General features: G+C 39.2%; 3 protein-coding genes across 3 annotated transcripts in view; 1 reads left to right on the top strand and 2 right to left on the bottom strand.

Moving 5' to 3' along the window:
- Window positions 1-963: 963 nt before the first annotated feature.
- LOC103362620 (gap junction Cx32.7 protein-like) lies at window positions 964-3782 on the bottom strand. Its single transcript, XM_008289023.1, has 3 exons — window positions 3654-3782; window positions 2326-2511; window positions 964-1569 (listed from the first exon to the last, which is right to left on the bottom strand). The coding sequence occupies exons 1-3, from the start codon at window positions 3780-3782 to the stop codon at window positions 964-966; spliced, it is 921 nt and encodes a 306-aa protein (XP_008287245.1).
- A 3321-nt stretch (window positions 3783-7103) lies between these two features.
- On the bottom strand, window positions 7104-12193 carry hsdl1 (hydroxysteroid dehydrogenase like 1). Its single transcript, XM_008289022.1, has 5 exons — window positions 11764-12193; window positions 10306-10751; window positions 9851-9934; window positions 9257-9412; window positions 7104-9060 (listed from the first exon to the last, which is right to left on the bottom strand). The coding sequence occupies exons 1-5, from the start codon at window positions 11981-11983 to the stop codon at window positions 8989-8991; spliced, it is 978 nt and encodes a 325-aa protein (XP_008287244.1). The 5' UTR covers window positions 11984-12193; the 3' UTR covers window positions 7104-8988.
- A 310-nt stretch (window positions 12194-12503) lies between these two features.
- Window positions 12504-25632, top strand: part of tbc1d32 (TBC1 domain family, member 32) — a 91027-nt gene continuing 77898 nt past the window's right edge. The window contains exons 1-14 of the mRNA XM_008289021.1: window positions 12504-12591; window positions 14129-14312; window positions 14458-14622; window positions 15290-15467; window positions 15775-15846; window positions 16657-16782; window positions 17063-17141; window positions 17521-17624; window positions 17720-17781; window positions 18055-18199; window positions 18339-18398; window positions 19389-19488; window positions 20896-21033; window positions 25007-25096. Of these exons, the coding sequence (XP_008287243.1) occupies window positions 14158-14312; window positions 14458-14622; window positions 15290-15467; window positions 15775-15846; window positions 16657-16782; window positions 17063-17141; window positions 17521-17624; window positions 17720-17781; window positions 18055-18199; window positions 18339-18398; window positions 19389-19488; window positions 20896-21033; window positions 25007-25096 (1474 nt within the window). The 5' untranslated portion in view covers window positions 12504-12591; window positions 14129-14157. The remainder of the gene's footprint in view (window positions 12592-14128; window positions 14313-14457; window positions 14623-15289; window positions 15468-15774; window positions 15847-16656; window positions 16783-17062; window positions 17142-17520; window positions 17625-17719; window positions 17782-18054; window positions 18200-18338; window positions 18399-19388; window positions 19489-20895; window positions 21034-25006; window positions 25097-25632) is intronic.

The raw sequence follows: 25632 nt of genomic DNA, 5'->3' as shown, positions 1-25632 counted from the left end.
TTAAACCATTAACATACATCCTGTTAATTTGTGAGCTTTAGAGGTGCTTGTAGGTGGGTTTTTGTTATGTTCACACAGAGCGAGGCTGGATGGCAATTTGCTTTGCTTGTTTTTTTTTTTTGTTGTTGTTTTTAAATAAAGAAATATATATATATATTGCCATTTTTTATGAGGAAGAAATGCTTTCAGGACTATAAAAAAATGTTAAATGCAGCTTGTCAAAAGAAGGACCGAAGAATTTATTGAAATATTATTGAAATTGCAGTATGTCCAAGTTCAATGTCAAAACCACAGAAGCTGCACTTTATAGATGAAGGTAAAAGTGTCAGAGTATGTTGAAGCATTGTGCTGCTCCAGAGTGCTGTATATATTTCTAATGGCACGTCAGCAGCTGAACAGCTTAAAACTGCATGTCAAGTTATTCTCTAAAGACACTGTTTTGTATAGATTATGTCAATTGTGGCTTTATTTACACAGAAGTAGATTAATAGCACACATTATTAGTAAAAAAAATAAAAAAATACAGCGGTTCATCTTAGATAATGTGGAAAAAAAAAAGATAAAGAAAGGGAGAATTGTTTGGTAATCAAATCTGAATTCAAAACTGTTGTATAAAAATGACAAAAATCAACACAATATCAAAAATTAAACCTGATTTACAGTGTTTTAAAATGATTAATTCTATCAACTGCAAGACAACCCCTTTATTTCTTTTTTTTTGTTTTTCATACTTTGTCACAGTCGTCACCTGAAGTCATTTTAGGCAACATTTTGAGTGTGAACGAGTCCTGTTTACAGAAGCTGGCTGTTCCTGTCCCTCCCTCTTTATTTACCGTACACACACACAAACACACACACACACACACACACAAACACACAACCCTTTTCTCCCCAAAGCCAAAACACACAAATACTGGAACCACTAGAGAGAGGACACGTACAAGCTACCACTGCCCTCCTGCTTCAGATGTGGACCTCCCCTGTGCTGTTGTTTTCAGACGATATATTTTTAGCAACCTCACTGACCCCTCCCGTGATCCCGTTCACCCCTAACTTTCGTCCTTGCAGCTCCAGCTCCATGTTGACATAATTCTGGATCTTCTCGTCCCTGCTTTTGAAAGCTTTCTTTTCCGAAAGTGGAGGTGTCACAGGGGTCACGGTGTAGTCCTGCCTCCTTGCCAGGCACTCCTTCACAGCTTTCACAAACAGATAGAACAGCTCGACCAGGCTGAGGACGAGGGAGACGACTGCTGCCACCAGCATGAACCAGATGATGACCGACTTCTCTGTGGGCCTGGATAGGAAGCAGTCCACCTTGTGAGGGCAGGGGGAGCGGGCGCAGACGTAGCGGCTCTCCAGGGTGAAGCCGTACAGAAAGTACTGACCCCAGATGAACAAAACTTCCAGCGCAATCTTGGCCACGAGATGGAGGACGTAGCTGCGAAGGAGGCGGCCACGGATGCTGATGATGCCGTTGCTTTTGGTGTACTTGGGAACTTTGTAGGCCTTCCTGAGGAACAGAGTAGCTTGGTCGTCCACCTCTGCGTGCTTCTTCATCCTCTCTTTCATCTTGGATCAGAAGAACAAGAAGACAGAGTTAGATATTTTCCAGTTATCAGAAATAGACAGATTTCAAATTTAAAGGTAGTGGAGCTGAAAGCAACTTGATGAAAGAACCAATATGGAGGCAATTTTGGTTTTGGCAGTGTGAATCTCACGGCACCTATGAGACACACACTCAAACAGTTTTCCAGAACATGGCTTAACACTCATTGCCAGTTTCCTTGAAACTAGGAAGCACTGCTGGAAGTTGTGTTCTTATTCATGATCTGGCAAAAAAATATGAGCATGATATGTCAGGGCAACATTTCGATAAATAGCTTGTGAGTTGATGAAGCCAAAGAAGTAGTTTCAGATGTTTTTGTTCATAAACTTTTACTGCATGAAAAGTTGTTTTTGAAATTCTTTGAAATCAACTGACTTCAATCTAACCACATAGCCACTGTTCTTGATAAGGAAAGCCTTCAAACAGGAGTTTTGGCCATTTAAAAGACAGGATATGATGAGTGAAACACGTTTATAGATATAGTCATTTAATTCTGTCTGCAATTATATATGTTGGTTAAAACCTAGCTTTATTTATTTGTTGCATTAATCCAATCTAGGTTGGCTTATGACAAAAGACAGTACTGGGACCAAAGACATTATAGAATGCTGATATGCACTTTGATCCTCAGATTACTACTCTCACTACCACTCTACAGGTGTGTCAAGGCTGCCAAACCAAGTATTGATCAGCCATGCAATCACGCTACAGCGACACACCTTCTTTTCAGCGTGGAGCACATGAAGGACGTGACCGAGGTACAGCAGCTGTGGAGTCGCTATAGCGATAATCTGAAGAACCCAAAAGCGGACGTGGGAGATGGGGAAGGCGAGGTCGTAGCAGACGTTCTCACAGCCGGGCTGCTGAGTGTTGCACACAAAGTCAGACTGCTCATCTCCCCACACCTGGATGAGATCCCAGAGAAACAGATGAAGAGGAGATTATAAAAAAAAAAAACTCAAAAAATCCAGTGTTTCAAGTGTATGGTGAAGGATTTTTGTCGATTTGTAGCTTAACGTTTACATTACAGTTCAGTGGTCCAGTGCCAGCATTTCTACATGACCTTCTTTCACCACTTATTGGACATTTGGGACATTCTCAATTCAGACACCTGTTGATATTCGCTCCATACCCAAACTTTCTATTGTTGAATCTCAAGGAAATGATCAATTAATGAATTCCTGACTGACAGTAATATCTTTTAATCAGGCTTTAGATCAGATCACCATAACAGCAGCTACTGTATATTTTTTTTAAACAAAGAGCATTACCCTAATTGCATGATCTAATGTTGGTTATAAATGCCATGAAAGCCAAATTCATAACTCTGGAGCTCACTCCCACATCTTGGATATTGGCAGCGTTTATACTTTAGGTGGGACTTCACTAAATATGTTTCTTGCTACAAGTATTTGGATACATGGTGGATAAAAGGCTATCTTTTAGGGCACATATTGGAGCCTGTTTTTTACTATTGAAATAGTTTAGCAGGGATTTGTATGCATGCTGCTCTGCGTTTTATTTCCAATTTATTTCCCAGTAGACATCACCGTGTACATCATGATCTGGTTTCTTGGCCTTCACAAGTTCTAAGGAGACAACAGCACTGATATATTTTTATTCATGGAGCAATATTGTATTGGGTTACTTCTTGCATGTGCAACTTTAAAAAAAAAAAAATCTCATGTAACAGCTGTTAGAACTAAACAGCTGCGGTACAAGGTGTCCAGGATTTGCTCTTAACTTGGTATAACAAGCTTCTCCTATTTTGCTCCCTGGTCCTGGAATAATCTTCAGAACACACTGCAGATGTTCTGATTTCATCTCCCAGGAAGAGCTCAAAGCTCTGATCAGAAGATGGGTAACTGAAGAGTGCAGTTTCTGAACTGTATTTCATTATTTATAACTTAATAATCTTATCTCAAAGGACTGTCTGGTTAAATACATATAATATTATGCTCCTATGACACTAGTACACACATTTGTTTTCTACATCCCAGATGGTCCTGAGCAACACAGAAATGTGAGAGTGAATTCATGAGCAGACCTTCTCAGCACCAGTGTGCAGGACCATGATGCGGAAGACGAACAGCACGGTGAGCCAGACCTTGCCGATCACTGTGGAGTTGCTCTGCACTTTATCCAGCAGGCGGCTCAGCACGTCCCACTCACCCATTTTAGCCCTCAGTTATCCTGCTTCCTGTTTGGAGATGTAATGAAAATAAACCATAATGGCCTTCAGATAGACAGTGAAGTGCAATACAGTGATCTCTGCAGGGAAACTGCATTATTAGAGAAGTATATGACTCTTGTATATAATATTTTCAAAAGTAAATTGTAGTTTACTTTTCTTTTTCAGCAGTTGGGCTATGTTGAATTAAAAAGTAAGACCCAAAGGTGATTTGTCGGTTGTACAAGTCAGACTCCCTCACAAGGACAAACTTTTATCATCGCTCGCAGTCTTGTGACGTCGCAGATAGAAGTCACAGCTGCTGATTTCAAGTCACCAAAACACACTTATCTGCTGGATGCCAAAACCTTCACCTTTATTAATACCAACTGTTGCAAATCTTTAATTAAAGAATGCCAGACACTGAAGTCAGTGACTCATGCACAAATACAGATCGACCTGCCCGAGTAGATAAGGCCTGTATCAACTTGGGTTTTGAATCAGTTAGAAAGTTCCATTTCACGGAGTTCCTTTTCGTTAATTCTCCATTCGATTGCCTCAGATCGCAGTGTTTTTGCTTGGATTTATGCATGACTAATATTCGATTGGTAGCTGTTAGACAGTTCAATGTTTAATTGATCTTAGGAAGCCACTTGGTGCAACTTTCCAATCCTTATTCCTACACAGTCTCTTGTAGCTGCATTCATTAATATACAAATAGCATATGCATTTACCCTAATACAGTGATATAAATATATCTTGACCTATAACAGACATATTCCATATAACTACATATCCTCATTTTTCAAGTGCATATACATGATGCAACCTTTTTGACAGTAAAATCAGAGAGAAAATCAACTTACCAGATGATCAAACTATAGAAAATGATGAAAGGTGGGTGAAGAGAGCAATGCCTTCAGAGGACGATGAAGCAAGAAAGTGAAGAAGAAGTTGTCCTTGTTTTATTGTTCATGTGGCGACTTATCTGGAAGGACACCATCCAAACCACAACAACAAACCCCCAGTCCTGAACGTGAGTGGCTGGTAACAGAAAAAACTGTGCTGAAGTTTAACCAACCGTCTTCTTTCCTTTCCCTTGTTTATTATATTTTGCTTCTGTGGCATTTCTGCTTCAGAGAAAAGAGACGGTGGGCAGAAAGAAGAGGGTCACTTATTTCTTGTTTCTTATATAGATGGGAAATAAAAGAAAAGCCAGTGAAGTATTTAAATATGTGTTTTGTGTTTATGTCATCAAGGGACCAAATTGTTTTTTCAGGGTCAATACTGAAATTATTAATAATCAAGGAGATCAATGAAAAATGTGAAAATCTGAATCAAAAATTCAAAACAAGAACTTCAACATTAAACTTAAGTGTAGTACGTTTGTTTATGCTACATCTTTTTAATTAAAAGTGAACTTTTGAAACATTTATCCTTCAGTGTTGATAGTGCTGCCTCTTGGCCAGGTCGTTACTGGAAATGAGAATCTGTTCTCAATTAACCTACCTGGTTAAATAAAGGAAAAATAAATAAAAATAAAATAAAATAGGCTATTACAGGTGATGTGTGACCAATCAGCTGGTGCTGTGGGCGGGACAATGCTACAGACAGACATCCTGATAACTGGAGACCTCTAATCAGCCTCATGTTGATTTTCCCGTTCAGTTTATTCTTTTATGTTTGCATTGTTTCTTGTATGAAACTTATTGCTGTTATTTATAGTATATTGTCTTTAATTAATGTTGAACTTCTATTGAACTATTGTAGCTTGTGGTAGTTTGTCCTTGTTTGCTATTATTCTTTACAGTCTTTACAGTTTCTGTTTCAAATGGATGTAATTATTTTAATGTTTATTTTTATTGTTTAGTTTTTAAACAATATTTCCTTAAAGGAGGAGTGTTTCACAGATTCTGGCGTCATATTTAAATCCCAACAAAGCAGCCGGGTTTCGTCTTATTTAATGGCAAACTGCAGCTCACGTGTGTTGGTGAGGTTTACCGACAGTCTCTGACCTGGCTCATCTGAGGGGTCACAGGTGGAACTCTGGCTGCCAGCAGTGTCTGTTCATAGATGTAAATGATTAACAACCTCCTGAGGAGAAAAACAAAGCGTGCCTGGCCTTCAACATATAGATCAAAGTCAGCGTATCACGTCATTTGCTGTAAACTAAAACAGCCTCAGTCAGAAATGTATTGCAGCTTTTAAGACAATGTACCTGAGCCAGTTAGATAACATACATAGGTAATATACAGTAGTGCTTTAAAGTTGGCGAACCCTTCAGAATATTAGCTATATCTTCATAAACTGACCTAAAACATCGTCAGGTAGGTAAAGAGAACCCAGGTAAACACTTGAACTAAACATTTCGGCTCGAGGAGTTGTAGCTCATTCCTCTTTGGAGAACAGCTTCAACTCTGGGAAGTTGTTGGGTTTTCTCACATGAACTGCTCACTCAGGCCCTTCCACAGCATTTCTACTGGATTAAGATCTGGACTTTAACTTGCTCATTCCAAAACATTACCTTAGTTCTTCTTTAACCCATTTCTGGTAGAACAATGTTCGTGCTCTGCAGGTCATAATCCTGCATCATGACCCACTTTATCTGGAGGTTCAGTCAATAGACAGATGCTCTGACATTCACTGGTATTTACTAGAATTCATTGTTTAATCAATGATAGGAAGCTCTCTTGGCCCAGATGCAGCAAAAACAGGTCCACACCATGATACTACCACCACCATGCTTCACTGATGGGGTAAGATTCTTATGCTGGAGTGCAGCAGTGAGTGTTTTCCTTTCTCCAAACATAATGCTTCTCATTTGGACCAAAACGTTTCTGTTGTTATCTGATCTGTCCATAAACTCTTTTCCAGTAGTATTCTGGCTTGTCCATATGATGTTTAGTAAACTGCAGACAGGTAATTTGAGAGGCCTGTAGCTTCCTAGAAGTCACCCTGGGTTCACACACCTTGCTCTTGGGATGATCTCTGTTGGTCATTAACTACAGTCTGTCTGACTGTGGATTTAGAGATTATTTTGTAACCTTTTCTAGCCTGATGAGCATCAGCAACTTTGTTTCTGTTACTTTTCTTCAGACTTTGATAGATCCCTTCTATATAATCAATAATAACAATAATACTACAGGGTGCCCCCTCTCACTTGATTGTTATCCCTCTGATTGAAAACAATATTTTGAAGTATTTTTGCCGCATTTAACTAATCGTGTACTCTCTTAATTTATTTTTAGTACTTGTGTGAAAACATTATGGTAGAAGGTAGAAACTTTCAAGCCCCACTGTAATGTAGTCAAATAAACAGGACAGTAATGTGGGAATAGAACAAGAGTTTTATTGGTTTAATTGTGTGATACGATGACACATACAGCAGATGTAATATGTTTATATATTGTACTGTATATTTGAGTAATCACTTAACACAATACACCTCAAACTGTTCAAATTCTACACACAAGCATTATTTTAGAACAAAATATACAATGATCTCACTCTTCACTGCATTTTGACTTCCCTCCAGGAGATGCTTGCTGCTCCATAACCAGGCCCCCTTTTACCTTAAAGACATGCTCCACCCCTACACCCCTTCATGTACCTCTGCTAATTCCAACCTCTTGATCGTCCCCAGGACCAAGCACAGAACCTGGGGGGGATAGGGCCTTCTCTGTCGCTGCCCCCACCCTCTGGAACTCTCTCCCACAATATATTCGTGACACCACAGACCCAGCAATATTCAAATCTAAATTAAAAACTCAACTGTTCTGCTCTGCTTTTCCCACCTTGGTCCTTATCTTGATATTTAGTGTTGTTTTTATCTGCTTGCTGTATTTCTATGTTGTCTCCTTTTGTATTAGTTGCTTATTGTTTATTGCTTTTATTCTGTGAAGCACCTTTGAGTTCTTGAAAAGTGCTATATAAATAAAATGAATTATTATTATTATTGATTCTCCTATTGAGCGATGGCACCACATTCACCTAAAGCTTTCACTCTTCATCCACCCTCACACATTCATTTGCCTGTAAACACTCTTTGTTTCAGAACGTATAATACCCCCCTGGCACACGTTGCTATCTGAACTCTATATTTGATTAGACCAGCAAACCAAATCAACTAAAGACATAATTATAGTGCAACAATATGATCAGATCTACAGCTGCTCTTTCAGGGTATGTGTTACAAAGGTTTCTTTTTCATCTTCAGTGAATATAGTTCTTATTTGGAGAATGTTCATAAATTTTACATTTCTGTTGCATAATTCAGCTTTTTCACACTAGCTATAAAATTAGAGGCTTTTCAAAAGAAAAATGTTATCAGTCTGTTTTTGCACCTTTACATGGTGTAATTTATTTATTTATTTTTTGGGCAAATACCACTTGTTCTGTGTGTGTGTCATTGTGTCTGATGGGTTTGGTCAGAGCTGGTAAAACAGTTACAGCCTGAATATAGAGTGTGTGTTTGTTCACTGTGAACATCAGAGCTTCTTGAAATTTTCCTTTTGTTTTCGAGTCAGATCACGCAGACTGCAGGTTAATAGGAGATCAGAGGAACCCACTTGGTGGCAAAATATAATACCAGAGGTCAGACTAAAGTGTTAATTGCTTTTTACTCGTCTGTTTTGATTCAGCTTATCTTTACGGCTGCAAACTGCTGTATCATTGTTTGGCTTTTGATCTCACTTGCATTTGTACGCTGTTCTGCATAATAACTGTTTTGGTGTGAAACTTTTTTTCAACATATTAAAAAATAAAATAGGTATACATTCAGTTTTATTGCAAATGGAGCAGGCTTTTGAGATCCACGATCCAAAGACTAACACTGCGCAAAGGCTCGTGCTAAACAGTGTTCACACAACAAAATTAGATCAAATAATCCAGTAGTAATCAAAAGTTTTCAGTCTTAACTCAAACTCATGTCTAGCCACCATCAAGAAATATATTAGTGGATTGTTAAGATTTGTGTAGTCAATTCAGGATGTCAAAGGTTTGTCAGACCCGAACCCAGTAATACAGGAGTAACAGATTCAAGCAAACTCCTTGGCAGGTCCCCTAGAAAACTGACACCAAACAAACAAAAGGAATCGCTTAACTACCAACCTCAACAGAGCGCGAGAGTGGAACATATTTCAACTACTGGCAGAAGAAGCTGAAACTCAACATGACTCCTGTAACAACAAGATCCAGCAGCTGGGTTAAGCTCTTAGCTTGAACTGATGAACACACGGGATCTGAGAACCCACATCCATTCTGGGATACAGCGCATCAGTCCGTACTGTGAAGAAAAAAAGAGCAGAGAGAAACAAATCATAACACAGACATTTATTTTATGCTTCAGACTCTGTTTTCAGAAAAGGTATCAGAGATGATGCAACTGTGAGCAATACACTCTCGACAACAAAATTTCATTTTCTTGTCTCAAACTTTCTGTGAAGATTGAAAACTGACAGCGTAACTTGATTTGTACCGACCTGCAGGGTATGAGGCCAGTAGCCGGTGGTCCTATTAGAAACGCCCAGAGTGGAGATGGCGTGGTGAGCGTAAACCTCCGGCTTTGGTGAAAACCAGCCTTCGCTTGATGATGATGAGGATGAGGATGATGATGGTTGTTGCCTGCTTGAGGCAATCTGAAGTGATATATACACACAAGAAGAGTGAGTTGACTGATCTTCTCATATTAATAAGCTTTAGTTATTGCATAGAACATATTTGACACAAGCAGACTGTGTGTTTTGCAAATGGTGTAGAGCAGCAGTGTCAACAACAAAAGTTAAGTTAAAAAAATAAATAAAGTTATGAGACAAACAGTTTTGTCATACTGTCAAACAGAAAGCATTTTATATAAATGAAAAAAGAAGCCAAAGTTCATGTTGCATGTTGTTCCAATACTTAAAATTTGTGTGAATAAAAGTCTATAAATGGCAACATTTTCATTAACACCAGCAACTAGACAACTGAAGAAAGTCAACAAGATGAAGAATCTGACCAAGTACTCTTCAGTACCAAAACAGGGACTGAGGTCAAATATGCAGCACTTATTGTTATGGGCCATGGCAGATTATTACCTGGAAAGGGATCAGACTCTGAATGAAGATCCCTTTGCCGCCGTACTCGAGGTGAAGGGCTCTTGAGAAATGATCCAGGTATCCCTGAAATGTCAGAGGAAAGGTTATTACTGTCAGGATGAAATAATGTGTTTGTAATATTATGACTGTTCTTAACAGACAAAAGATGAAAAAAAGTCCTCAAACAAGAGGAATGCAATTTGAGTTGTTTTGTTAACTAAGAAACATGATCTACAAACTCCAGCTGAATTTCACTTTGAAAAGTAAAGTGCTTCGAGGAGATAGTAGCAATAATAGATCTTTTTTTTTTGTTTTTTTTTTAATCGATAAGAGCCATCAGTTGGCTCTTCAACCAATAAAAAAAAACATCCGCTGTGAAAAAGGTCTATAGAGGCTATAGATGTGTTTCTTGGTGTGTGTCCAGGCTTGCAGATTTTAGCAGTGTTTTGTCTCACAGTGGAGGCGGTGAGTGTCACTCTTCCAGGCAGGGGTCTGCAGCAGGCACCCGATGATATATTGACCACAGCGCCTCTACTGCGCTCCACCATCCCCGGCAGGACCAACCGGGTCATCAGAGTAGCAACTGCAACGTTCCTATTCACCAAATCCAACATTCCCTGCTCAGGCATTTCAATCAGGCTCTGGGGTGAAGCCAAAGACTCATCCACACAGTTCACCAGGAAGCCGATATCTTTGCCCCTCATGGCTTCTTTGATGGGCTTGCTGGCCGCTTGGTCCAGCAAGAAGTCAGCTAAGACAACAACAGTTTCCACTCCGTAGCTCTGGGAGAGGGATGCAGCGGTGTCTCTAACAGATGTGTGGTCCTGAGTGACAAAGATGATGCTGATACCGTGTCTGGCCAGCTCCTCTGCATACGCTTTGGCTACAGGCTCTGTTGCACCTGACAAGAAAGAGGACAATACTTATCAGTCAAAGTCGAGTAAGAAAGAACAAAATACTGAAAGTTTCTGCAAAGTATCATCACTATGGCCTTTAAAGATTAAACAAAGTTTCAGTTTATGATGAAACAGTAATCTGATTCGCAGAGCTGCAACTAATAACTAATCAGTTGTTGACTTAAATTATTTATGAACTGTTTTTGATAATTGGTTGAGCAATGTCAAAGTTAAAAGAAGTCTAAATTATCTGGTTTCAGCTTCTTAAATGTGAATATTTTCAGATTTATTTACTCCTCTGACCATAAGCTTAATATTATTGGGTTCTTGACAAAACGAAACATTTGAAGATGTCATCTTGGGCTTTTGATCTCCATTTTTCACCACTGTCTTACATTTCAGAGCCCAAACAATTGATGACATAATCAACAGATATATCAACAACAATGACAATATTAGTTACCTGCAGCCCTATTAATTAGGCAATGAAATTCATCCACATTAACAACTTGTGTGCCTCAGAATGCCACAATACTCTGCAGTACCAATATTTTTTTTAGGCTGTTACAGAGTGGAAGCAATAATCAACTGACAGAAAACTGATGAGAAACAACTGTGATAACTGACTACTAACTAACTGACTGATCATTTAAGTCACTTAGAAAACAGATGATGTCTTTCAATTCCTGGGTCCAGCCTCTCAAATGTGTGCATTCGCTCCTATTCTGTGTTTAACAACAGTGTGAATCAAATATCTTAAAAACATCAGCGTGGGCAGTGAAATTGTGAAGGATATTTTGCATTGTTTACTGACTGAATTTGATTTCACAGTTTTAATATTCTTACTTCAATATCCATTTTTTTGTTTGTTTTATTACTTCACTTCTCTTCTGACTGCAATTATAGCAGTTACATTTGGTCTGGGCAAAACTATCCTTCATACTGGTTTTCCCATCAGTCTCACAGACTGACATCAGGGATCATGAGGTATTTCTGCTGTGATCACCTGCTTCTTACCATAAATGACAGCCCAGTCGCCATATCTTTGCCTCAGCTTCTTACTTGGGATCATTCTCGGCAGGAAATGCACCCTGACCAACGTGCAGCAGTCCCTCAGCAGGATTACTACCTTGCTAGCCGTGTACAAAGCCCCGATCAGGGCCAGGGTCTCAAAGTAAAAGCTGCACGACCGAGAAATTTCTCTGTACAGGAGCGAAAAGCTGTCAACTGCCGCCATAGCCGACACTGCTGATGCTGATGCTAGCTTGCTAGCTGAAGCGCATTCAGTGGATACAACGTTGTAGTTTCTCGATGTGACGTCAACTAGCAAGTAAAAACTTGTGAATAAAACATTTCGCTGTTTCTACATAGTAAATTTCTAGTAAAAATGTAATATTTCAGCAGGTTTCCAGCGAGCAGTGGTGTACCCTCAACAGCACCCGGCAAAACGAGCAAAACACAGGGTCACGTGACAATGCACATCAGCGGTGCTACATTCAAAGCCCCTCAAAAAATCCGCATGAATAATCTTAAGTTAAATATATGCATTTTAGAAATATTGAGAGTTCTCATTTTGAAATTAAATGCAATGAAAGGGTGAAGGAATCAACTGGTTTCCCAACATTACTTCCAATCTCGTCACATCAGTCTTTGAGTTATCCTTATTATCTACATCATAGATGTGGAATCCTCAATTCCGATAAATTTGAAGCCACCATGTAGATTCTTTGGATATCCCACAATGCACCGCAGTTGACAGTACGTTTCCATAGAGACACAGCTGTCGTCGGTCAGTGCTCCCACAATGCTACCTGGATGAACAGCTTTTGCTAGTACAAAAACAAGGTGACTGGTTTATAATATACTGGACACGATGCCTTTTTAGTGCGGCTAGTTGGTCTGTGAGGCGCAGGGGTTTTTGTTTTTCCGCTCAGCCGTGGTTTCAGCTAAATTTGACCAGTTTTACCTTTAGCTAGCTGTGTTTCAGTGATGGCAGCATCAAGCTAGCCAGAGAAAGCACACATTTAGTTGGGTTTGCCTCCAGAGTAAGAACGTTTCCCTGTATAGCAGAAATAAAGTAATTCATGCATTTAGATATTTATTTGGGATACGTCTGTATTCGCCGTTTTAGGTTTTCAAAACGCCTGTTTTACCACAGTGGTACACTTGTTGGTGATTGACACTTGACTGAGTGACAGAACTGAAAGAGGCATAACCAAAACCTCATGCGCATTTGACTGCCTGGGGATGAAAACAGAGCCTGAGCTGTTGCTGTTTTGCATCCAGCTTTCCTTTTTGTCTTTAGCTAAGGGTAATGTTTGGTGTTTTCCTTTTTAAATGCAGAACAAACTGAGACAATCAGTTTGCAAACTGCTGCATGTTAGGGCTGCACATTATTGCACAAAACTGATTCTGCAATACTTTGTTTTTCTGCTACATGTATTGCAATATGAAAAAATACAGGAATCTTCACCTACCTGATGACCTTACCTTGCAAGAATTACTCATACTGTAATGACTGGGGTGACTTTGTAGGAGAGAGCATCTGCAAAAAGTAAAAGAGTAATATATATATATATATATGTATATATATATTTTTATGTCAATTGGAAGCTTCTTGTATAGTGTAACATTGCTAAAGGCATCCAAAATAGTTTTTAGCTTTTAATTGCATTCAGATCCGACTTTGCATTCATCATACAGAGCTTTGTGGTGCTGTCACAACCTGGCAGTTTAAATGGTCTAATAAAATCAGTTGTGTGTCCGTGTGTTGTGGCAACAATTGCAAGATGCTGGCAACAGAGTACCTGCTTGACTTTACACTGACTTGCAAGTTGTGCTTTTTTAAAATATCTTTTAATCCTTTAAAATTTTTTACAGCTGCACAATGTTTTATGATGTGCACCAAAACACCACATCAGATTCCTTGTATGGGAAAACCTGCTTGACAATAGAACAGATTCTGATTTTGGTCAACATAATTCTTTCTGTTGCAGAAATATTTACATGCAACTGATGTTCCGTACAATGCGGCAACAAAACCTTACTTTTCAGTGATTCTCTTCTGTTCCTCGCTCATTTTACTGTGCACACAAAGAACCCACATGTCAACAAACTGTCGCTTGTGAATAAAGTAAAAAAAAAAAAGTCAATATGATGGTGAAGTGAAATAACAATATTTCTTGCACAGTAAGTTGTTTAATTAAAAAAAAAAAAAAAAAAAGGCTGGACAGACAAGGAAACTCAAATGCACATCTTCTTAACTGAACTGAAGTAATTTGTTATTTCTGGTTGTTAACTCTTTGTAGCTTGCATCCTACCTGAACTACCTGAACTACACAGGGACATGACTCCTTGTCTCCCTACTTTTTTGTACTTCAAGCCTAGGAAACCCATCAACTAACAGCAGAGATGTCTCAGTTGTCATCTGAAGATGAGTTGGAGTTACAGTCCCTCCTCAAGCAGCTCCTGCGAAGCATCAATGACAAAATTTCGGGTGCGCCGTCAACTGAATGTGCTGAAGAGATCCTCCTTCACCTGGAGGAGACTGATAAGAACTTCCACAAGTAAGGCCACAATCCACTGCATTACCTTTAGATGTCTGGTTTTAAAGAAATTTAGACTTTCTTATGTCTCTTTAGGTATGTGTTCCGTGTATTATTCAAATTTGTACATACAGTAGGTGTGATTTGATTACTTCTCTCGATTCAGTTATGAGTTTGTCAAGTACCTGCGTCAGTATGTGGAGAGCTCTCTGGGAAATGTGGTGGAAGAGGAGACAAAGAACTTGAGCAGAGGAGATGGGCAACATGCAATCGGCTCAGGACATGACACCCTGATTCACGCCGTGACCCGAAGGACCAGAGACTCAGCTGAGTGAGTGCAGCTTGGAGTTTTATTTCCTGCAAATCTTTATGTCCAGTTACAAATTAACAGTGTTTTTATTTAATTTTAGTATGTAATGTAATTTTAGTACATAGCGACGATAGTAATGGGCTTTTTTATTATGTTGATAAGGCTTGAACTCCTTCTTTGTTACCTTCATGCTGACTTCCAGAGAAGTCAGAAGGGTGGAGAACTCCACCTCCTTATGAGAAAAATGCACCTGAGTCAGTATTTAAAGTATAAAACTGCAGCATTTCTCAGGTGTTTCTGAAGTATTTACTGCTTCTGTAATCAAAAACTAACTCATACCACCCAGTGTCATTGACTTACCTTCACCTGTTGATTGAGAGACTGTTTTTTTTTTTACCTGGGCAAAGAAAATCTAAGTTGCATGCACAGTATGTGTCTCTCTTTTTGTCCTTGTTGGAAAATCACAATGACACCAGTTCAGAACTACAAAGTGAGGATTTTCCCGCTTTCAGCAGTAAACCTTTTATTTCAGTAGGATATGTGGACCTTGAAATAGTAGGTAGGTTTGCTTTGAATCATGCAGTCACACAAAAGATAAAACAGACCAAATTTTTTAGAATGGATTTAGCTGAATGATACTGAAAGTAACATCAGCCATACGCTGATTTTCTTTATCTGCATGTAACAGCTATCAGCAGATGATGCAGACTTTGAAAAACACCATGATCATGGTCGTGGAGTCTTTAATCAACAAAATCGAGGAGGACCAGCTGAGGAAGGAGGAGATGCACCGAGAGAAGCAGCACAGTCAGTCCAACAGCCAGTACACCGATAACTGCTCTGACAGCGACTCCTCCTTCAACCAGGTCAGACACACAGCAGATGCAATCTCGGGGCAATAAATGGTTGCAATTTATTTATTCATCACCACTTTAAAAATAGTCGATGACTCATGTGGAGTGCCAAGATTGTATCTGAGTTGTCTGGATGGCACTGGTTGTAAAAGTTGTTCGTCTCAACGGAAGACTGAATGTAGGTTAAAGCTAATGGTAGATTCGTACAGTGACCTCTGAAAATGCCAGTGTCCTCCTATCAGGCAATAAGAGCTATTTTTGAATTTTGGGTTATGGTGGACCGTAATTATTTTTGTTTCGTGTCCTCTTTTCTTTTCAGAGTTATGCATTTATCAGACAAGAGCAGCTGCAAGTTTTGGCTGAAAAACTTGAGTCCAGCAAACCGAAAGAGGTAGAAAAAGCAACTTAGATATAGACATTGTGATGAGTTCATTGCTGCTTTATTTGTGTTTTTGTCAGTACATTGGAGGATTTTGTGCCATGGATTTGTGGTTTCCAGTCAGCGCGGCGCATCCCATACAAGACGTTGCAAGATAAATCTGAGGGGTTGTGAGATGATTAACAGGACAGGAAAAATAAATGATGTTTATTTTATCTTTGGCATCTTCTCTTAGTCTTATAATCAGAATGAATTATCATTTGAGGTATGTATTTTGACATTATGTTCATGTCAGTCCTTTCGTGTTGGAAACAGGGGTGGTAATTCAGTTAAAAAACAAACAAACAAAAAAATCTGTTTAACCAGTATTGGGTGACACATCCACCCCAAGGTGACATGGATGCTGTGCTTGTTAGGAGAAATTGCTGTAATATTTCTCATGAGCATCAAAGAAATGTTGATTATAGTTTGATCAGTTCTTTAAGTGAATTTACAACAGTGTCAGTTTCATTTATGTTTAGACCTTTTTTGATGCTGTTTTTCATGGATTCAGCTTGTAGCCAGCTCGCTATAAAATAAGATATTGTCCCCATTTTGAACCTTGCCTACTGCTGGTGGAATCAGCCATCATTGAGCACAACACCAGACGGAATCACTGAACAAATCAGACATGTAAGAGGTGATTCTGCCAATGATGAGGGGTTGCAACTGGGCATTACTTTGTTTAGAGGGGTCACCAGCTACACAGGTTAAGAACCACTGCATCAGATGTGACTGTGATCACCAGTGTGGGCCAGGTGACTAGTGTAAGTCTGTGCGTAGGTGCGTTGGGAGGCTCTGCAGGCGCTCTGCTGTGCGCCTCCATCTGATGTCCTGAGCTGTGAGAGCTGGAGCAGCCTGCGCAGGAACCTCTGTGTGGCTCTGACCGAACCCGACCCCGACCTCAGCGTGAGTCCTCAGCAGCCTCATTCACTCATCGGTGTTCCACAAATGCACATTGTATTCATTTACAAACGGATCAATAACAATTAGAATTTGAATCTACAATTTTTGGCTTTAAAACATAACATAACGAGCGCAAACAGTCGATTCCACATTCAGTAATGTCACACCTGCTTAATCTTGTTTAGTCTATTCTCATCATATTTTCTTCTCATTTAAAATTTATGTATGGTTATGTGTGTATTCTGACACTTTGTGCCTCTTGGCCTTGTTTCACCTTTGTCAGGAGAATGTACTGCAGTTCTTTGCTAAAAGCTTCTCCTCCTCTCCACTGAACGTTACGCGAGAGATCTACACCAGCTTGGGTAGGCCCTCTGAATGCAACTTTTATTATTGATTCATTATTATTTAGTATTGATGCATATGTGCAGCATTTTCTTATTCAAATTAAACACAGAAGGTCAGTCCTCCTTTATTTATATTTGCAAGCAAAGAAAGGCCTCTTTCCCTCTCACTGCTGATGCAAACACAGTGGCGTTATGTTGAATGGTTTTTAAGATATTCACCTCTCAACTTCAGCTTCCACCATAATAGTTTTACAATCAAGGTTTGGATTTTTTTTATTGGTAAATCAAAAACACATGAGCTTTGTATGCACTGCATATAGTGCAATGTGTAAATTAGCATCCATGTTATTTTTGCACATATTGCACGATTTGTAATATTTCACCTTTTGATGAGCAGCTACAAGCGTGGAGTCGAGCTTTCTGTCTCACAAGTTGAACTTTCCAAGTGGTTCAGCTGTTCTCGACATCAACAGACCTGAGATCAGTCGTCTTCTCAAACAGGTACAGCATCTTATCTCTTACAGCATCTTAACTCTATCACCATACAAAAAAGTCCCACAGTTTCTTTCATCCCCTCTCTCCCTGTCCTCTCTTAGATTCGTTTGATGAATGACTTTCAAAAGGAGGTGACTACCTTTTGGATCCGTCATCCAGAGAAGTGAGTTACTGTTCAGTCAGTTACATCAGCATTATCTGTATAGTCTATAGCCATTATCACTTATTCATATTTGACAAAACTATAAAAATGCTCGATACCCAGGAAAATATTCTACTATTCAGTCTGAAGCTATATGACATATGGTTCACACATGCACAAACCAATGCTTGTTACTCTTTTGAGTTTCCTACATTAATCCCAGTCCAGTAAATTTGTGTTGAATGATACAGACTCAGTGTATGTGTTTTGGTCTTTTTCATTACCCTGCTTTAGATATATGGAGGAAGTCATAGAGAGCACATTCTCCATGTTGTCATTCCATCATGAACACGGCTCAGCAGGGACAGAGAAAGCCTTGGAGCCAATTCACTTACTGGCCATACTGGATGTTAAAGCTACCTGGTTCAAAAAGTGGATGGTGTGTATGACAGCTGAAGACATATGAACTACTGTGTTTATTGCTTGTTGAGGTCTTCATCTTCATCTGTCTTGTTCATATCGCATTTATCACATGTATTGTGTTTATTTCCCGGTGGGCCTTCCTCTCCGTCTCTCAGCATGGCTACTACAGCAGGACTGTGGTTCTCAGACTCCTGGAGAGAAAATATAAGTCTTTGGTGAGTGATTCACTCAATAATCAATACCTCTTGCTAACTCCTTTGTACTTCTGACAAGTCCAACACAAGAGAGAACCAGCCAAGCAGATGAAGCTTAAAAGAATTTTCCAAAAGGGAATCAAACCTACATCCAGAAACCAAAGCATTGTGTGTTTGAAAGACAAAACTTTGCCTGAACAAGGGGAAATTAGGGAACTGTAACAAACTCAGTCATGCTTGCTTGCCCATGGAATTGGAAGGATATAAATTCAGTTACTCATTGAAGCAGATGATATCCTCTTTTTAGATGAAAATGTTTTTTTCCTGATGATACTTTCTGGTTTCATCCTTGGGTCTCAGAGAGAATCTGAATTTAATGTCCTGGTTCTGATCTTTATCCAGATATGCGTTCAGAAAAAAAAAACACATTGAAAAGGGAAAAAGATTCTCCAAACGAATAGCTGCACTTCACTGCTGCCTGCTGTGAAGTTATTATTCATGCTCATCCACTGTATTTGTTGTACTGGTGTACTTCACACAACCAAACAGTGCAGGCCAACATGCTGGTCTTTAAGACAAAGGGGCAAAGAGTTGAGTGCCACTTTGACATTTAAGAATTGATTGTTTAATCCTAAACCTCTCTCTCAACTCTTACTCTGACTTTAGAGGGGATTACTGTGGAATCACCTCTGAAACTTTCTCTAAAGAAACTGTCAATAGCTCTCTAAAAAGCTGTGAGTCTAAACTACTCTTGCATTGCGGTGCATTAAAATTCCCTAAAGTGCACGGATTTAGATTAAAAGCAGTGGTTCTAGTCTTAAAACTAGATTGATTAAGAGACTCAATGAGCGGTTGCATTGGCATTCTGACTGAATTCTTTAGTAAGCCTCTTGCTTTTGGCCTGTTCATAACAGCATACAAATTTGGCTCTGCACATTGGTCTTTTGTCATTTCGTTTAGCTAATCAAACATTTTCAGCAAGATGCATTGTTTTAATCTTTATTTTTTCAGGTTGTAGCAGCTCTTCAGCAGTGTATCCATTACAGTGAATCCTGTGAACATTTCACAAATGAGGCAACAGATCCCCAGTCAGGGGAGCAACAGAACTCTGGTAAGTAAAACACTCCATAAACTCATGATTTCTTCATCAGGTTTGTGTACTCTCTCAGGCATTTTCAAATCTTCTCTCCATCTCCCTGTGTGGCAAGCATCAGCACATTTGCCGTAATGCTGATTTAATATGTGCTGTGAAACAAACCAAAAAATAATACACTCAGAGTGAACTACTGTGAAAGCCTAATGAGAAAGTAATGCTTCATTTGAAGCCTTTGGGTGTTAAACGTGTTTGTACCTAGACTTTGCCATCATGTCTTCAGTTTCTTTAATGCACACGTTGTGTTCCTGCTGTCGTTAAAACAGAGGAGTGCAGAGAAAAACATTAGAAGGAAAAAAGAACAACAAAAGAGAAAGAAAAGACAAAGCAGACTAAAAACTGTTGAGGGATGAGAGGAAGGAATGACAGAAGGTGGCTAAATGAGCACTTAATAAGAAGCATGACAAAATAAATGATTAAACTGACTGAAAGCAGAGGCTTGTTCATGTATGTATTATAGAAAAGATCTCACAGCCCTTGTGGTAGAAAATGTGGTGCAGCATGTGCAAGACTAAAGGCATGCAGTACACATAAAAACCAGATTTACATTAGGATTATGTGAACCATTCCCTTTTTTGGATTTCTTCCCAACATTGTGTATACACACAAGAGACCACAGTGGAGACTATTCTTCGCCTATTGTCGTGTGGTGCTTGTTTCTTAAGATTTAGGCCACATTTTTCACAAATTCTTCCTCTTTCTCTCAGAGATTCTTAGTTTGTTTACAGCAATTAATCACGCTTAAAATTAACATTGTAATTATAGATTAACGGGAACATGCTACACCTCCAGTCACACAGCCAAGTGTGAAAATTCAATAAATCACAGCGAATGCAGTGGGAGATGGTAGATGGGGCATAAGTGAATGCCGTGTCAGTGTGTTATCTCCTGTAAGCCAGCTGCCTCCTCGAGACTGAACATTGTGACCTTGTCTTGGATGAGTGGCGATATGCTGACTCCCCCGCCACTGATACACTCCTCATAAAAGAAATGGAGTTTTCCGAGCTGTGCCACTTTTTGATTTTCTGCACCCCTGAGATGCTGCAAGGTTGCCACATTATTTCACTTGTCAATCTCATTCTAATTGAGCAGCCTTAGATATGAAATGTCTGAAAACTGTCTGTCGACCATAATGGCATGACAGTCAGTGTGCCTTTATAAGTGCTTTGAAAGAAAGATACTGACTTTCCTCTGTTTTTTTTGTTTTTTTTTGTCTCAGCTTTGCTCCTTCCACCACATGTACACGTATCGATAATAATGCAAGAATGCAAATGTCAATATTTGGACATGATGGAAACTGGAAATGAGAATGCAGCTCATTTTTAGACGATCCTTTTTCACTCAGATCTTCTGCTAATGTTTTAGGTACGACGCAGAGGAGTGTTTATTCTGGAAAGGAGCTTGGATATTCCTTCTTTGTCCACTCTCTGTGTGTCCTTGGGAAACTTATCATCTACACCAATGGAAGAAAGCTCTTTCCCATCAAAATGAGGAAGCACAAAGGTGGGATGCCAGACTATCGTGTACATAGTTCTCTGTCTTAGTGTGTGGATAGATTTTTATTTTGTTATACATACAGAATACAACAAAAGTGAAAAATCAGTGAAATGTCAAACGATTCAGAATTGTAAAACCTTCTAATAACTGCTTTACTTCTAAGCTGAACAGCAGGGTATTTGCTCTTATGCTCTTACATTTAACATATTAACAATACAGGCGTAGGAACTCCATTTCTTCAATACTTTTTATATCCACCATTTTTAATAACAGAATGAATCCTCCTCAGCATGATGGACACCACATTTCTAGAGAGATGTTCTGCTGTTCCTCAGAGACTTTTTTTTTCAGCTGCTCTCTGCTGGAAGGGTTGTGTTGCTCTAAGTTTTCCTTTAAAATGCCCCAAAGGTGTTCTTTTAGATTCAAGTCAGGCCACTCTTTGCCAGGTCATACTTTCACATTTTTTTGTTCTTTAGAGACTTTTGTAAAATTTGAGCAGTGGATTTTTATGTTGGAATCATCCTCTTCTGCCAAGCTTCTGCAGACTGTGAGTCATCTTGTCAGCCACTATTTTGGTAAATTCACAGTAATTCATGCCATCAGTAAATATCACTTTCCTGACACCTTTACACTCATATAGCTCCGTGGTTTTAGACCTTTGCTCTTCACTGTTTGGACTTTGCATTCACTGTGGTAGTTGGGTTTCATGCCAAACATGCAGGTCCTTATTTTAGCCAAACTAATTTACCTCAGTCTCCTCTGAACAAAGAATGGCCTCCAAATATTAATCAGACTTCTATTTAAGGGGATTTTAATCGGTGATTAAGGTCATTTTATAACCATTTTTATGCAATTAGACTGAAAATCAAAGGTGTTCTCAGTTTTGTGTCAGTAATTACAAGTGTATAGACTTTTGTTACATTGAAAAATGCAATTATTTAGAGGTGGTACAATTTTAAAACATTTGACATTCAAGGGATATTACACATTGGTTTATTCACTTCTGTTCCTACTGTAGCTTTTGCTAGATGTAGATATACATTCATGGAAAAAGTCCACAAGACCACCCTTGTTTTTTTTTTTTGTTTAATTTCTTGTTCATTTTAATGCCTGCTACCACTAAAGATATATTACCTGAAGAATACAATGAACACAACAGAAAAAATGCAGCTGATTACATAATACTTTATATCCTATTTGACATGCTTTAGCTTAGTTATATTCCCTGTAGGGTATATAAGAGCCCGTTTCATGTCATAAGCAGCACTGCACATGCAAAGGCCTGGAGTGGTTTCCTGCTTACATTCAAGCACAACTCCGAAGTTGTCAGCTTTCACATACTGCTTAAAACAAAAGAATTATGTGAAGCCACAAAGGCAGCCATCTTGGCACTGCTGGACATTGGCATGAGTGAGAGACAGGTAGCGAAAAAACTGAAGATCTCCAAGACAGTCGTTCATTACACCAAGAAAAAACAAGGCCAACACGGTACTACCAGATTGCTAGCTGGTCACGGCAGGAAATGTCCTTTTACCCCACAAGATGACCGTGTGCTCATCTGTTCCTGTGTCAGGAATTGTCATCAGACCTCCAGGGACCTTAAAAATGAGGGGGCACTGTCGAGAAATGTGACTTGTTCGGCAAGGACAGTTTGCAACCGACTTGTTGAAGCTTATCTGAAGCCACACAGGGCACAGAAGAAGCCCTTCATCAAGAAAAATGTAGAGGAAAGCCTGGATCCTCTTTGCTGGGGATCACAAGGATTGGACTGTTGATGATTAGGTTGAGGTTCTCTTCAGTCATGAATCCAATTTTTAGTTTATTACTGTTTAGGAAGAAGCCTGGAGAAGCCTACAAACCAGACTGTCTTGCCCCTACAGTAAAACATGGGGGTGGATCAGTGACGCTTGTTTCAGTGTGGGTGGAACAGGGCAAATGCAATTGTGTGAAGGGCGAGTGAACCAGGTCATGTACAGGGCTACTCTTGAAAACAGTCTTCATCCATCAGTTGGAAAATTCTTTCCTGCCTCGAATGACTGGATTTTCCAACAAGACAATGCCCCTTGCCATAAGGTCAGTTAAAGCTTGGATGGAGAACCAGAACATTGGAACTATGCCTTGGTCTGCTCAATCACCAGATCTAGATCCAACTGAAAACCTGTGGAAAATCATCAAATGCAAAATGGAGAACCACAAGCCCAACAACAAAGCAAATTTGTTTGAATTTGTGTAACAGGAATGGACTGCTGTGACAGCAGAATAATGTCAGTCGCTGGTGGAGAGCATGCCAAGACGCATGGTCATCAAAAACAATGGTTATGCAATTAAGTACTAACACCTGTGTGTATCATGTCACTAAAACAGACAGAAAAGAAAACATGGATTGCCAAAAAGCACTGTTTTTGGCAGTGCAATGCCGTAACTATTGATGTAAGAACTGAAGTGATTTTGGTTATTATCAAGAAAACCATAGAAATGTCTAGATATCAGCTCTTAAATGAAACTCTTATGAACTGTTTTGGTCGTTAGCATTATATTTGTCCAAACAAATGTACCTTTAATTGTACCAGGCATTAAAATGAACAAGAGATTGAAGAAAACAAGGGTGGTCTAATACATTTTTCCATGACTGTATGCTTGACTGTAGCTACTGCATAAACACTTTGGGTACTTTATGTTCCCTTTCACTCGTGTTAAAGGCTCGTAGTTAAAGGGACCAGACAATTTATTGCCATGCTGATTGTCATCTTAGTCTCAGTGATTTTACAACAAAATAAACCCACCTATCTTTACTTCACATAATCTCCCGTAGGAATGTGTCTGATCAGCATACATAGTTGTAGCACTCCCTCCATTTGCCCATGCGGTGATGTTGTCCCTGCCAACCCTTCTTAATCGCAGGTGGAGTTACATAATGGTGCAATTGGAACATAGGCAGACAATGACAACAGACTCACTATCACTGGCACTAAACTGTAATTGATTTACCTACTAATAACCCTAATAAGTCTTATGCAATGAAGTCAAAGCAATTAGAATATTTTATCTCTTTGGGTGGAGCCCTTTTGATGATCAATGCGTGGCCTCTCCACACCTTAAGGTATGGCATCTGGACCACCCATTTGTGTCACAGTGCGTCACCTGCTGCAGTTTCGACTGCAGTTTTCAGCTGCCCACCCATGTTTTATAGATTTTCTGCTGTTTGACTTTTTTTTTTATTTGATTCTAGGTTTTTCGTTTATTATGCTAGTTTTGCAGTTGATTTTTGCTATTTTACATCTAATCTATATTTTTGAATTTATTCGATTATTTTTTTTTTTATTCAACGTAACAAGTTTAGACGTCACTGTTTTTTTTTTAGTCCACTGTTCCGCTCCTACATTTCTGCCTTCAACTCTTTAGCAATGTGGTTCTTAATATTGTTTAAAACATTTAAGTAAAAAGAGGAATGCACAAAAAATGTACATTCAGAATTTGCTCTTAGTAACATGCCATATCACATCACGGCTACTGAATATGATGTGACACGGCCCGTATGTTCCAACTATTGTCATTATTGATTCATAGGTTTACTGTTTCTCATATTCTTCAAGTAATCCAATAGAATGTAGAGCAAAACGCCTGTTTCTCAGGGCCTTCAGGAATGTGTTTAAGTTTCTTGATTTGTCAGCTCAAAAGTCTAAATCCCAAACATTTCAACTGATAATGACGTAAATCTTCAGCACATCTCAATTGAACCAGAAATATTTTTTCCCTGATAAGTTAGACAGCAACAAAATTGCATATTGAGGCATTTATGTAAATATCATACAGTTTTAAAGCACATCAGGTACCAAAATTCATCCTGAAGGAAACTATGCACCAAGATGATCTTCTACATGGACTGTTTCCTTCTTAGAAATATCTGCTGCTTTTCGTGTCCCCACCTGGATGCATAGTAAACACACTGATTCACTCTTTTATTGTGTCTGCGTTTCAGATCCAGTCAGTCTGACAGACCTGATTGTCATCCTCATTAACATCATGTATCGACACCCCAAGCCCCTGCACAGTGATACCTCACACACAGGTGGGGCTCATACACTCACACACAGATATGAACTACGTCAATGAGTTACAGGTTCTCCTGGCTTCTGTTCAGCCTGTCAGACAGTCTGGAATCATGTGTTGAGGGAACATAGTGACCCTCCTTATGAGTTATAACAGCATTCCTCAGACCATATCTTTTATCTCTTAACCTTGTACTGAGTCATGTAGTACTATAGTTGTCTCCTGAAAGACTTTATTGCCCTATTCATAGTCAGGAATTACACTGCAGCAACTTTGCTGCCAGTGATCAATAGTCGTCCTCACCTTGACTCTGTCACAGGTTCATATCCTTTGGCTGCTACAGGGAGTCAGGCTGAACAAGTGACTGATATTAACATTTTGTGCAAACACATCATAATGCTGCAGAAAGCAATAAATACATCTGCCATGTAAGGATGAGATAAGATATAAGGAGGATAAGATGTTTGATTTCAAAGCTCCATTATGTAATGTTTTCACCCAAAGACATAAACATTGAATTCAAAGTTTAACTGCGGTGATAGGATCATTTTAATG

The sequence above is a fragment of the Stegastes partitus genome, unplaced genomic scaffold (genome assembly GCF_000690725.1).
Source record: "Stegastes partitus isolate 25-593 unplaced genomic scaffold, Stegastes_partitus-1.0.2 Scaffold589, whole genome shotgun sequence".
In the NCBI taxonomy this organism is placed as follows: Eukaryota; Metazoa; Chordata; class Actinopteri; family Pomacentridae; genus Stegastes; species Stegastes partitus.
This window is presented reverse-complemented; position numbering and strand designations above follow the sequence as displayed.

Excerpts from the sequence above, each read along its gene's own strand:
- LOC103362620 (XM_008289023.1), bottom strand. The coding sequence starts at position 3,782 with ATGGGTGAGTGGGACGTGCTGAGCCGCCTGCTGGATAAAGTGCAGAGC. Across the intron at positions 2,512-3,653 it reads TGCACACTGGTGCTGAGAAG|GTGTGGGGAGATGAGCAGTC; the intron begins GTCTGCTCATGA and ends GATCTCATCCAG. Across the intron at positions 1,570-2,325 it reads TGCTCCACGCTGAAAAGAAG|ATGAAAGAGAGGATGAAGAA; the intron begins GTGTGTCGCTGT and ends TTCTGATCCAAG.
- hsdl1 (XM_008289022.1), bottom strand. The coding sequence starts at position 11,983 with ATGGCGGCAGTTGACAGCTTTTCGCTCCTGTACAGAGAAATTTCTCGG. Across the intron at positions 9,413-9,850 it reads AGAGTCTGATCCCTTTCCAG|ATTGCCTCAAGCAGGCAACA; the intron begins GTAATAATCTGC and ends ATATCACTTCAG. Across the intron at positions 9,061-9,256 it reads ACTGGCCTCATACCCTGCAG|TACGGACTGATGCGCTGTAT; the intron begins GTCGGTACAAAT and ends TTTTCTTCACAG.